The following is a 13,981-nucleotide window of genomic DNA, read 5'->3' on the forward strand; positions in this document are numbered from 1 at the left end:
GAGCCGACCAGAAACCCAACTGCTGCACTCTGCTGCTTCCTCCATGGAGGCAGGCGGCTGTAGTTTCTGCCTCAAGAGATGTTTTTTAGAAAAAAGAAACTGAGGCGGAAAGGAAGGTGTGCTCATCCTTGCAGGATCCAGTTACAGAGGAGTAAACGGAGGCGTGGGGCTACCGCCCAGACACAAGTGAGGAGGATTAATGATGGCACTGCTGGGCTGCGAGAATTCTTCACAAGTTTCATCCCTACAGGCTTCTCCTGTGAACCTTAATCCATGCTGATGGGATGCATACTGAGCTCACACGCTGAGCAACGTGGCTGGACAGGAGAGGGGTGCACCCCCTCCAGCCACTGATAATGACACCACACCATGAACATCTACCATCAGTCCTTGCACAGAGGTGACTGTACAAAAAAAGACCTCCCACTAACATATGCGCAGAGCGATCACAGAGTCATCAGGTGGCTTGTGAGTCACGTTTTCTTTCTTACAAGCCACACTCGCTCTCATCCATTCTAGAGTAGCGTAAGTTGTCAGTGCTTTAAAATGCATCTATGAGAACAGAAGCGCGTGCCTGGAGGGTACAGCTTATATCTAATGAGGAAACAAAGGGGGCCTGGCCTTGCTAAGGAAGAGGTTTAATAAAAAGGGCACAGCTGTAAAGCAAGCTCAGGCTGACACTGCACCATCTTAGTGCAATCAGTCCATGTTCAGACACCTTGTGTTCACCAGCACACATGCAAATGTTCAAGCTTTAGCAAAAGCCAATGCACCACAGGACCTTGTTTCATCCGCTTCCTCAGATAATGTTAAAGGAGAAATGTGTTTCTCCTCAGTTTTCTGAGATGACAGAAAGGCTCCGTTTTACAGTTGTGATTACTTTCAATCACATGCCCCAGGGAAGCTGGGTATGTGATTCAAAATGTACGCGCACAACTCCACACTCAGGAGGCTGGGGCACAGTTGCTCTGTCAATTTCTTTTGAAATAAAATGAAGCACAGTGTGCTGGCTGGTTTTGGTCACCGTGACACAAACCTAGACATGATCTTAGTAGAGAAAATGCCTCCCCGAAGACGACTACAGGAAAACCTGTGAGGCACTGTCTTAATTAAGAACTAACAAGGGAGGGCCTAGCCCACTGGTGTGGTGTCAGCCCTAGGCAGGTGGTCCTGAATGGTTAAGAAAGCAGGCTGAGCAGGTCAGGAGGAGCAAGCCAGTAAGCAGCACTCCTCCATGGCCTCTGCATCAGCTCCTGCCCTGACTTCCCTGAACAAGCTGTAGATGAAATAAACCCTTTTCTCCCCAAGCTGCCTTTGGTCACAGCAGCAACGACCCTAACACACAGTGTTCAGATGAATCACACAATAAACTTCACTCCACAAGTCTATCTTTTCCTTGATTTTTTTGTTTACTATTCAAGACTTTGTGCATTGATCATATCTCCAACAGTACGGAGGCATATAAATGCGTATAACACTGTGGGGCTGCAGAGATGGCTCAGCAGTTAAGAGCACTGCCTCATCTTGCACAGACTTGGGTTTAGTTCCCAGCACCATGACAGTCACAAGCATTTGTGACTTCACTTTCAGGCAATCAATCTTTTGGCTTCTTCAGGCACTGGGTACAGGGACACACATGCAGGAAAACAATTTATACACATGAATTAAAGTATTAGAAAAGCCACTTTTCATCAATTTCATCTGCTCACACATCTGGATAAACAAGATGATACACACACACACATCAGAAACCCCGTCTAAGGGCAGGCGCAGAGGTGCTTACATCACTTCTTTGTTCCTCCGAGGCCCCTCGAAGGGTCTAAACGGCAGCGACCCCGTGGCTGCATGGTAGAATGTCACTCCAACACTCCACAGATCAACGGTAGCCCCGTACTTCTTCTGATGGTCCTTTCTTAGCACTGCCCTTTCATACATGTCCGGATGCTGAAGAGAATAGCAGGAGCTGACGACTTATTCAACAATGTTAAAGTCCTATCATGTTTTCCTAGTAATTTCACTCTTCCATTCTCAAAAGACTCATTTGGGCTGGGGAGATAGCTCAGTGGGTAAAGGTGCCAGTAAGTAAGTCTCATGACCCCTGAGTTCAATTTCTGGGACCTACATGGTGAAAGGAGAGCAGTGACTGCCAGGAGCTGTCCTGACTCTTACAGGGGCACCAGAGGACCAGCATCTCCCCAGTACATACATGTAATAAGAATGTAAGCTCATAAACTCTAGACAGACCCCATCCTCCTTTGTAGCAATGACCTAATTTGCTGCACGCCATCCAAGCATTCTCTCCTCACTGTACTGAGCCCAAACGGGCCTTCCCTATCCAGAGGCTTCTAAAGTCTTCGGTGCCTCTTCTTCTAATGCAGACAGGCCCACTGCACTGGGGCTGAGGCGGCTCAGTGCTTATAACCACTGGCTGCTCTCCCGAAAGACCCAGGTTGAATTCCCAGCACCCGCATGGCTGTCCACAAATGTCTGAAACTTGAGTTCCAGGGGCTCATGACACTTACATAGACATGCAGGCAGGTAAAACATCAATGCACATAAAATAAAAATAAACAAAACAAATCCATTGATCTAGTATAAACTGTAAAGCAATCAAGAAATTTTACTGCTGGCTTTTTTGTAGATTTGTTTTGAGACAGTTTCACTATTTAGCCCTGGCTGATCCAGAATGATCTATGTAGATCTGGTTAGCCTTGAACTTGTACCCATTCTCTTGCTTCTGCCTCTCAAGTATTGGGATCAAAGCCCTGAGTCACCACAACTGGGACAACATCTGAGCCTGCCCAATAGAAAGTGACAGTGTAGTTAGAAATCAATTCCAAAGTTCCTTATTATGCACCATATCCATCGGATCAGAAAACAGAACCTCCATCATAAAAATTATGTAATGCCTTATAGGCTTGTGACCAGCAACTCCACGTATAATGTGCCTCTCAGGTTATTAAAATGAAACCAGCCATAGCATGTGGCTTACCAGGTACTCTTCTGTGCCGTACAGAGACACAAACTGCTCATCGTCCTCCAGCTCTCGAGCGGCGCCGAAATCCGTGAGTTTGTATACAGACTGGCCGTCCTCCCCTATGACGCGCATGATGTTGCCTGGCTTGATATCTCGGTGCACTATGCCGTTCTCTCGGAGATGATTCATCCCACCCACTTCAGCAATAGGTACAAAACAAAGGGCATCACAATGTAGGCCTCCGTTTGCATACGCGTCTCAAACTCATGGACAGGACACAATCAAATTCAAACCCAACTTTCTGTACGAGTTGGCTTGAAGTCCTTCTATTCTGAGAAACAGATTCCTCCCTCCGTACAAACACTCACACTCACACTCCTCAGGCACAAGTGTGTAACAATCTTAGGTTTCAACCACAAGGAGTTTTAGTAACAATTATGGCCCACAGAAGTGTGCTGTCTTTGATAACTATTGGGTGATTAGAACACAGTCTTGAGGCCAGGACCTCCTGACCTACTTTTGTGACAGACAGATCTGACAGACGTCCATCTTTTACCAGTTTTACATTTCTTTGTTGTTGTTTTTGAGTCAACAACTCTGGCTGTCTTGGAACTCATTTGTAGACCAGGCTGACCTTGAACTCACAAAGATCCTCCTGCCTCTGCCTCTGGGGTTAAAGCTGAGTACCACCTTACCCAGCTCTTGTTTTACATTTTCTTTACTTGGGGGAAAAATGAGACAAGAAACAAACTGGCTTCAACATAGAAAACAGTAAATAACGAGTAGCAAAAGGGGCACACAGTGATCTATAAAGATGTTTCTTTCCTATGGTAGCCCTGGTCAGTTTATGTCCTTCTCTCAAGGGCAAAGGCACTGGCACCACTGCAGCTGAGCTGTGGAGCCGATGGGCAGGGCATCAGCTGAGATCGCTGGGGCACACTGCCATCTTTGCCTCCTCAAACATTGGACTCATTTCTTTCTGAGAAGGTATTATTTCACTTGTCTTTTTTGTTTGTTTGTTTGTTGGTTGGTTGGTTTTTTCAGACAGGGTTTCTCTGTGTAGTCCTGGCTGTCCTGGAACTCACTCTGTAGACTAGGCTGGCCTCAAACTCATAAATCCGCCTGCCTCTGCCTCCTGAGTGCTGGGATTAAAAGCGTGAGCCACCACGCCCAGCTTTCACTTGTCTTTTATTTTATTTATTTTTTTTTTTTAAAGATTTATTTATTTATTATATGTAAGTACACTGTAGCTGTCTTCAGACATTCCAGAAGAGGGCGCCAGATCTTGTTGCGGATGGTTGTGAGCCACCATGTGGTTGCTGGGATTTGAACTCTGGACCTTTGGAAGAGCAGTCGGGTGCTCTTACCCACTGAGCCATCTCACCAGCCCCCTCACTTGTCTTTTAAAAATAGAAGGTTTACAGGTTTACTATCACACACACACACACACACACACCTTGCCATCCATTTTAAGAAGTGTACCATTCAATAATTTTTAATAGAGTTGTACAACTGTCACTTCTAACAGCACAACACTGCTACCTGGCCTATAGGCACCGTCAGACTCTGCTTCTTGCCTCTGGGCTGGCTGGACTTAAGTGGCTGGGACTATGATACTCTCATCTTCTGTCTCCTCTTCTTCCATTTTCTATCCTTTCAAGATTCAACCTCATTTTAGCATGTGCCAAGATTTCATGTTTTACTTTTAATTAAGGGATATATTTATGCTTTGTATGTATGTGTGGTTGGTTCTTGCCCACTTGACACACACTAGAGTCAAGTGGGCAGAGGGAACCTCAGGAGGTACAGGCCTCCCTCAGACTGACCTTTAGCCATGTCTGTGATATCTCCATTACTGAGTGATGTGGAAGGGCCTAGTCCCCTGTGGGCAGTGCTGCCCTGAGAGCTATAGGAGAGTGATTGAAAAGGCATCTGAGAGGGGGATCGGCAGTGTTCCTCCGCAGTCTGTATTGGTTCCTACTGGCTTCCCTCACTGAGGCCTGTGATCAGGAAACGTAAGCCAAGCCTCCCTCCCCAGTACTTTTGGTCTTGGTGTTTAATACAGCAACAAAAACCAAACTACAATAATCTGCCTCTACCTCCCAAGTCCTGGAAATATGGGCCTGCCTTACCGCACGTGGCTGCCTTTTTTTTTTTTTTTGTGGTTTTTCGAGACAGGGTTTCTCTGTGTAGCTCTGGCTGTCCTGGAACTCACTTTGTAGACCAGGCTGGCCTCGAACTCAGAAATCCGCCTGCCTCTGCCTCCCGAGTGCTGGGATTAAAGGCGTGCGCTACCACGCCCGGCTTGTGGCTGCATTTCTACCATGAAGGAGTAATATTCCATTATATGGATATAAAATATCTTAATCTATGTGTCAGTTGATATTTGGGCTGTCCTGGTTTTATTTTATTTTTTGGCTATTTTGAACAGTGCGTCAATAGACAAATATGTAAAATTTTGTGTGGATGTGTTTTAATTTGGGGGGCATGCCTGTCAGGATTGCCACAGTAGAGTTATTTTATATTTAGTCTCTGGAGCTGTTGAGCTGCGCTCTAAAGGGTCGTGTTACAACCCCACGGTGACGCCCGGCAGAGCCACTTCTCCACTCCTGCCAGCGCTCGCTTGTTATTCTGATCTGTCCCTCTTCATGGTAGGAAGGGGCTTCTCATTAGAACTGCCGTAGCAATCAACGATGATGAGTACTGTTTAAGACACTTGTCTGTCCTTATTATTTTTGACAAGTGTCTGGTCAAAATTCTAATTTGTTAAACCCTTTGACAAACTCTAGAACTGTCCTTTGGACAGGTGCCTGGACAACACGTATTATGTGTCATCTGCAAACACTTTCTGCTTTATGGGCTCGCTATTCAGTTAAGATGTCAAATAAGTTGTGGTTTTAAAATTCTATTTTATTTATGTGTATTTTGCCTGCATGAATATCTGTACACTAAATGCCTTGTGCCTGTGGAGGCCACTGAAGACCACTGGCTTCCGGGATTAAAGTATGGATGGTGGTGAGTTGCCCTGTGGGTGCTGGGAATTCAAAGTGTGGGTCCTCTGGAAGAGCAGCCAGTGGTTTCTACGGCTTGGCCCTGACCTAGCCCTGCAGTAAGTCTTTAATGCTGTTAAAGTCCAACTTACCAACTCTTTCTTCTAGGCACCTGTGCTTTTAGTGTGGTTTCTAAGGAAACATTGAGTAAAAACTTTTTGTTTTGAATGTAGGAAATGATTTTTTCATTCTGTATCTTTAACTAATACATGCACGTGTGAACCCATAGAGCAAACACATATATAAAACCATATAAACATACCCACATCTCGTAAAACAATTAGAAATTCTGATTCTGGAAGTCCATAAGCATTGGACGGCTCCTCTAAAACAGTGTATAAACTCCCACAGGGACAAAATTCCATAATAAGCACTTTATGTCTTGTTGTTGTCTGGAAAAGAAAAAGGTCACTACTTGAGAATCAACAGGAAATCCGACAAGACCAAAGCTGACTCCAGGCAGGATCTGCCCACCCGACCCCACTCAAGTGCAGCACACGCTACAGTGATAGTTACTGTGAACCTGTTCACTGGGACTGAGACAGTGCTACAGTTGTGGAACAATGGCTGCCAGACTTCCAGGAAATAAAGTTGGGGTGTTGGGGCTGGAGATAGCTCAGCAGTTATGAGCACTGGCTGCTCTTCCAGAGGACCTGAGCTCAGGTGCCAGCACCACACGGGGTGGCTCACACAAGCCCAGCACCACACAGGGTGGCTCATACAAGCCCAGCTTTAGGGCTCCATCACTGTCTTGTTCTCCCTCAGCCCTAGAACACACGTGAGCATACACATACAAATAAAACATAAATCTTCATATGTAGATGGATCATATCACTTATAAACTAAAGTTCAGTCTGTGTGGAAACTAATCTCAACCATAAGATCATGGTGGTAGCATTAATTTTTTTTTTCACAACATACATAGGACAACTCTCCTTACAATAAAGACTTTTACTTCAAGAAATGGAGTCTGCCGGGCGTGGTGGCGCTCGCCTTTAATCCCAGCACTTGGGAGGCAGAGGCAGGCAGATTTCTGAGTTCGAGGTCAGCCTGGTCTACAGAGTGAGTTCCAGGACAGCCAGGGCTATACAGAGAAACCCTGCTCCGAAAAACAAACAAACAAATGGAGTCCTAGTCTGAAAGGCCTGGTGTGGGAACTGAACCCAGTCCCCTGGGAGATCAGCAAGTTCTCTTCAGTGCTGAACCATTCTTTCTTTCTATAATTATGGGAATTTTACTTCAGTTAGCTTTTCTTTTCTTTTCCTTTTCTGCATAACTAACACAAGCAACTGATTTTTTGTTTGTTTGTTTTTTGAGACAGGGTTTCTCTGTAGCCCTAGCAGTCCTGGAACTCAGAGATCAGCCTGCCTCTGTCTCCCAAGTGCTGGGGTTACAGATGCCTCCCTACAAGTGACTAAATTTGACAGCTCTCTTTCTAGTGACACTTCCTTCCTATTCTCTCTGCATTAGAGAAGTGCTGTGGGTACAACACTAGGTCACAAGAGCCACAGGTCCTGTGGTGGTTGTAGCCCTCAGCGAGGCCCTGTCTTCTGAGCAGGGGACACAGCACAGCGGCCAGCCTGAGTGCTTACCTCCTCTTCAATAGCAAATAACTTGACGATGTTTTTGTGATTGAGTTTTTTTAACACTTCAAATTCTCTCATTTGGACATCCACTGGGCGAAGGAAGCTTATGTTATTAAATACTTTGACAGCATAGAGATCACCAGTTTTCTAAAAGACAACAAGAAGAAGGAGACAGTGATTAAACCCTGGCAACCTGTACCCTCTCAGCACTCACACCCTCAGCCTGAGTGTATCCTCTCAGCACTCACACCCTCAGCCCGAGTGTATCCTCTCAGCACTCACACCCTCAGCCTGAGTGTATCCTCTCAGCACACACCCTCAGCCCGAGTGTATCCTCTCAGCACACACCCTCAGCCCGAGTGTATCCTCTCAGCACTCAAACCCTCAGCCTGAGTGTATCCTCTCAGCACACACCCTCAGCCTGAGTGTACCCTCTCAGCACTCACACCCTCAGCCTGAGTGTACCCTCTCAGCACTCACACCCTCAGCCTGAGTGTACCCTCTCAGCACTCACCCTCAGCCTGAGTGTATCCTCTCAGCACACACCCTCAGCCTGAGTGTACCCTCTCAGTACTCACACCCTCAGCCCGAGTGTACCCTCTCAGCACTCACACCCTCAGCCTGAGTGTATCCTCTCAGCACTCACACCCTCAGCCTGAGTGTATCCTCTCAGCACACACCCTCAGCCTGAGTGTACCCTCTCAGCACACACCTTCAGCCTGAGTGTATCCTCTCAGCACACACCCTCAGCCCGAGTGTATCCTCTCAGCACTCACACCCTCAGCCTGAGTGTACCCTCTCAGCACACACCTTCAGCCTGAGTGTATCCTCTCAGCACACACCCTCAGCCCGAGTGTATCCTCTCAGCACTCACACCCTCAGCCTGAGTGTATCCTCTCAGCACTCACACCCTCAGCCTGAGTGTATCCTCTCAGCACTCACCCTCAGCCTGAGTGTATCCTCTCAGCACTCACACCCTCAGCCTGAGTGTACCCTCTCAGCACACACCCTCAGCCTGAGTGTATCCTCTCAGCACTCACACCCTCAGCCTGAGTGTATCCTCTCAGCACTCACACCCTCAGCCTGAGTGTATCCTCTCAGCACTCACACCCTCAGCCCGAGTGTATCCTCTCAGCACTCACACCCTCAGCCTGAGTGTATCCTCTCAGCACTCACCCTCAGCCCGAGTGTATCCTCTCAGCACTCACACCCTCAGCCTGAGTGTACCCTCTCAGCACACACCCTCAGCCTGAGTGTACCCTCTCAGCACTCACACCCTCAGCCTGAGTGTACCCTCTCAGCACTCACACCCTCAGCCTGAGTGTATCCTCTCAGCACTCACACCCTCAGCCTGAGTGTATCCTCTCAGCACTCACCCTCAGCCTGAGTGTATCCTCTCAGCACTCACACCCTCAGCCTGAGTGTATCCTCTCAGCACTCACACCCTCAGCCTGAGTGTATCCTCTCAGCACTCACACCCTCAGCCCGAGTGTATCCTCTCAGCACTCACACCCTCAGCCTGAGTGTATCCTCTCAGCACTCACCCTCAGCCCGAGTGTATCCTCTCAGCACACACCCTCAGCCCGAGTGTATCCTCTCAGCACTCACACCCTCAGCCTGAGTGTATCCTCTCAGCACTCACACCCTCAGCCCGAGTGTATCCTCTCAGCACTCACACCCTCAGCCCGAGTGTATCCTCTCAGCACTCACACCCTCAGCCTGAGTGTATCCTCTCAGCACTCACACCCTCAGCCCGAGTGTATCCTCTCAGCACTCACCCTCAGCCTGAGTGTATCCTCTCAGCACTCACCCTCAGCCTGAGTGTATCCTCTCAGCACACACCCTCAGTCCGAGTGTAACCTCTCAGCACACACCCTCAGTCCGAGTGTATCCTCTCAGCACACACCCTCAGCCTGAGTGTACCCTCTCAGTACTCACACCCTCAGCCTGAGTGTACCCTCTCAGCACTCACACCCTCAGCCCGAGTGTATCCTCTCAGCACACACCCTCAGCCTGAGTGTACCCTCTCAGTACTCACACCCTCAGCCTGAGTGTACCCTCTCAGCACTCACACCCTCAGCCGGAGTGTATCCTCTCAGCACTCACACCCTCAGCCTGAGTGTATCCTCTCAGCACTCACACCCTCAGCCCGAGTGTATCCTCTCAGCACACACCCTCAGCCCGAGTGTATCCTCTCAGCACTCACACCCTCAGCCTGAGTGTATCCTCTCAGCACTCACCCTCAGCCTGAGTGTATCCTCTCAGCACACACCCTCAGTCCGAGTGTAACCTCTCAGCACACACCCTCAGTCCGAGTGTATCCTCTCAGCACACACCCTCAGCCTGAGTGTATCCTCTCAGCACTCACACCCTCAGCCTGAGTGTACCCTCTCAGCACACACCCTCAGCCTGAGTGTATCCTCTCACACATAAATAATTTTTATGTATTTATCCCTCGACCAAGCTCCCAGATCCACCAAAGGTAAAGAATGGATTCTCCAAAAGTCACCGTCTCCTACACTACAAGCAGAACTTACAAATGGACACACTGCTCAAAGGCAGTCACATAGGTTGCAGAAGCTAATATCACACAGGTTGTGACAGCTCTAATATCAAAGGGCAACCTCTTCTAGAGAACAAACTGAAACTGAAACTCCAAGGATTTCCCAGAGCCAAACATTCACATACAAGCAAAGAGATGGAAAATTATACTCAACCTACAAACATTTTATCAACGTTAGCAAAATAATGCAATTTTTGGCATTTTTTTTCACTAGCTTTGCTAACGTGTGTCTGTAAGGAGGCCTCTGAGAATGGAGGTCCAAGTGGACTTCCTGGTTAGATCATGCCACCGTGGGTCACAGTGGACCGAGCAGATGACTACACGCAGTATCCCAACACACAACTATGGCCTTTTAGCACGACAAACTCCGCCTTGCTCTAAGCTCTTCCAGGCTCATCCACTTCCTCTCAATCCCTGGGGCCAGCAAGCCCCCGACCCCACGGCTGGCATTCAGCCTCAGTTTCCCCTATTTCCCAGGGTGACCTCTCTCTGTACTGCGCTTCACCTTGCACAGAGTCTGTCACCTTCCTCTTCTCCCACATGCTTGTGAATCTACCTGCTGTTAACAACTTATCTCTCTATATCGGTATTGGAAGACGCCTGTCTCTAAATGATATCACAGCCCAGGTCACACCAAATCCTAAGACATGTCTATTTCCTTGTAACTGTCTCAAACTCTGTCTAACATAGATGTTTTTGTTACATTTACTTTATTACGTGGGTATGTAGGGTGTGAGCGCATGGGTAGAGGTCAGATAGCAGTATGTAATAGTCACTTTTCTCTTTCCACCTTGTATGACTTGAGGATTAAATTTAGGTTGTTACACTTGGTAACACTTGACCTGCTAAGCCATTTCACCCCTCAAACAGGAGTTCTCTGGCAGAGGAGCTAGCAGGGGAAACAAAACCTTTTTGCGAAGCACCCAGGATAATCAGGGTCTGCATTCCGGAAAGGTTTGCAGTTATCACACCTGTGGGATGACACCTGCAGTCACCCACCATTCTCTGTCACAAGTCAAAGTTACATGAACTACATGTAAAGATCTGCATGATCAGCAAACCTTCCTACAGGCCACGCCTCTTCACCTGTCCCAGGTTGTCACATCCAGGTACTCCATCCCATACAATGGTAGTCATGGCAACTCTGGAAGGACTCGGTTAAGGAGCACAGCCAGATGGTTCAGGATATAGGCACCTGCCATGCACGTTTGAGGGCCAGAGTTCGATCCCCAGAACCAACAGGAAAGAACTGACTATTGAAAGCTGGCTCCTGACCTCCAGCATGTATGTCACGGCAGCGTGTCTGCACACGTACATCACACATTAATAAATGAAAGTCTTAAAGATTAAATAAGCAATATATTTTGAATGGCAGTATATTTATGGACACGTTGAATATCATGATCAAAAATAATTTTTTTAAACAACTAAAGGAAAGTAAGATTAAAAAAAAGTTTTAAAAAAGGTTTATTTTTACTTTAATTTTTTATTATTATATGTATTTTATGTACACGGGTATCTTGCCCGCATGTATGTCTGTGCATTGTGTGTTTGCTGGTGTTCTTTAACGGCAGAAGAAAGCATAAGCTCTTCTGTAACTCCGTACAGCCCACTGGGAACCACCACGTGGGTAGGCACTGGTTAGCAAACCCTGTACTCTGTGAGAGCAGCCACTGCTCTAACCACGGAGACAGATCTCCAGCCTAGTGTTCGTGTTTCTAGCCATGGGTACTTGTCTGTCTGTGTATCCAGTGATTGCAGGTGTTTGTGGAGGGCAGAAGCATCATATCTCCCTGGAGTTGGACTTACAGGCTGCTGTGAGCCACGTGACACGGGTGCTGGGAGCAGAATCAGGTCCTGTGCACCAGCAGTTGTGTACTCTGAACTTCTGAGCCATCTCCAGCCCACGCCTCACACTCTGCCTTCTGGTGCAGTCTTAAATACCTGAAGCCAACACTGCTATCACTAAGACCAGTTATTCTTTCAATCAGCAAACATTTCTGAAGATCTACCACTTCCGTCTAGGCACTCACATGAAGGACACTGAGTAGCCAAGCAGGGGAAAGGACAGGAAACATAAACTATCCCATAATGCCATCGTTCTAAACATGTCAGCCAAGTCACAGCTACTGACTGCCATTGTTTCCAACTTACATCCTCTCCAAAGCCACCTCGATACCAAATCAAACCTGTCACGTGCAGGGACTGGCATTGGTTATACCTAAGTACTCCAGCCCCCACAGTGCCTGACACGTACCACGTAACCATTATGGTAATTTGGAACAAAGGAAGACAGAAGGTTAGATGTGTTAACACTAAATTCTGTTGTTCACAAACAAATAGCAATTTCTAGCAAAGAAACCCCCAGGAATAGTGGAAGTGAACGTGAGGAAGGCCCCGGAGCCTGGGGGCAGTTCCGGAACAAAGAGGAAACTGCTAGAACCGCATGTGACATGTATGATTCATGCTTTATGAGCCACACAGCTGCTTACAATCGTATTTGCTCCCCAGAGGAAGGAGCCCCTTGCCCATGCCTGCTGTCTCAGTGACAATCTCAAAGCCACAGGAAAACAGAAGAGCGCCTCCCCTCCCCACTGCTCAGAACATGTTCAGTGTTCCCGTGTTGGAAAATAAGAACAGGGCTCCAAACAAAACTCACCCTCAAACACGTTCCTGGCGCCGGAGAAAAGTCAGTATTTTACCTGGAAAAAGGGGTTCCTACGCTGTCCCTTTCCAACTCTCTTCACATTTATCTTCAATTTCTTCATTTTAAACAATTCTAGTTACCTTTTTTTTGTTAGTTTTTGTTTGTTTGTTTCTTTTAAAGACAGGGTTCTTCTATGTGGGCTAGGCTGTTCTGGAACTCGCACTTTAGAGACCTGCCTGCCTCTGCCTCCTGAGCGCTGGGATTGAAGTTGTGCGCTATCTATCTCTGCCTGGCTACTCTAGTTGGCTTTACTTTCAGCCTCCACTACAGAATTCACCAGGATGCTGTGGGTTCTTGCCATGCTGCCAGGAGCAACCCTTCAATCCCACCCCCATTCTTACCAGCTGCAGACGGCCTCGTACTACAATACAACACAGCCTTCCACCTCCAATCCACCCTGGATGGTGCTATTTAGAGATGCGAATCACCAGTGGGCTCCTTTAACTCTGGGCATCTGCCTGTCTGCCTGTCTGCCTGTCGGTCATGCCTCCCTCCACTGCATGTCACACCAGGAAGGCAGGTGGGAAACACTGTCCAGTCTCTTCCAGTGTTTTTCCATTCTGTAAACTCAGAAACTAGCACCACTAGGTAGGCAGGTGTTCACCGCCCCAAACAAGCTAAATCTTAATCACAAACCCACAAAATCCCTTCTCTTTGGACTTCAGCGTGCTTGTCAGAAGACAGTACCAGGTCGAGATGAGCCTGACAGGCAGCACTGGACCTACCTTATGCCTTCCTCGGAAGACATTTGCAGTGGCCCCCTGGCCTAGGATGTCAGACAGGAGCCACAGATGGTTGGGGGTGCTCTGCATCTCGGCTTGTTTAGGCGCTTCTCCTCACGATAAGGGGGAAGAAGAGATTTGCATGTATGCTGTTAAGGAAATAACGAGTGTGAGCCACGGTTAGCCTGAAGTAGGACTGCCCAGTATCTGTTAGACTGAAGTGCAGTATGTTCCCAGCAATACGGCAGCAACAGTGAACCACATATATTCCATCATTCTTGTTCCGCTCTGGAGATAGTGTTTTCCCAACCTTCCCAGCCCGGCTTTCAGCTCTCCGTCTGACCAGTCTTAGCCTCCTGAATGGTGAGTTACAGGT

The 13,981-nt window shown here is 47.7% G+C and overlaps 1 protein-coding gene across 1 annotated transcript in view; it reads right to left on the reverse strand.

Annotated features, from left to right (window-relative positions):
* Tbk1 (TANK binding kinase 1) overlaps positions 1–13,981 on the reverse strand; it is a 36,980-nt gene that overhangs the window by 20,780 nt on the left and 2,219 nt on the right. Inside the window, exons 2-6 of the mRNA XM_021174318.2 lie at positions 13,609–13,754; positions 7,620–7,760; positions 6,290–6,419; positions 2,993–3,174; positions 1,784–1,944 (exon numbers count right to left, since the gene is read on the reverse strand). Of these exons, the coding sequence (XP_021029977.1) occupies positions 1,784–1,944; positions 2,993–3,174; positions 6,290–6,419; positions 7,620–7,760; positions 13,609–13,695 (701 nt within the window). The 5' untranslated portion in view covers positions 13,696–13,754. The remainder of the gene's footprint in view (positions 1–1,783; positions 1,945–2,992; positions 3,175–6,289; positions 6,420–7,619; positions 7,761–13,608; positions 13,755–13,981) is intronic.

The sequence above is a fragment of the Mus caroli genome, unplaced genomic scaffold (assembly GCF_978045245.1).
Source record: "Mus caroli unplaced genomic scaffold, Mus_caroli_1 scaffold_9, whole genome shotgun sequence".
Taxonomy (NCBI): domain Eukaryota; kingdom Metazoa; phylum Chordata; class Mammalia; order Rodentia; family Muridae; genus Mus; species Mus caroli.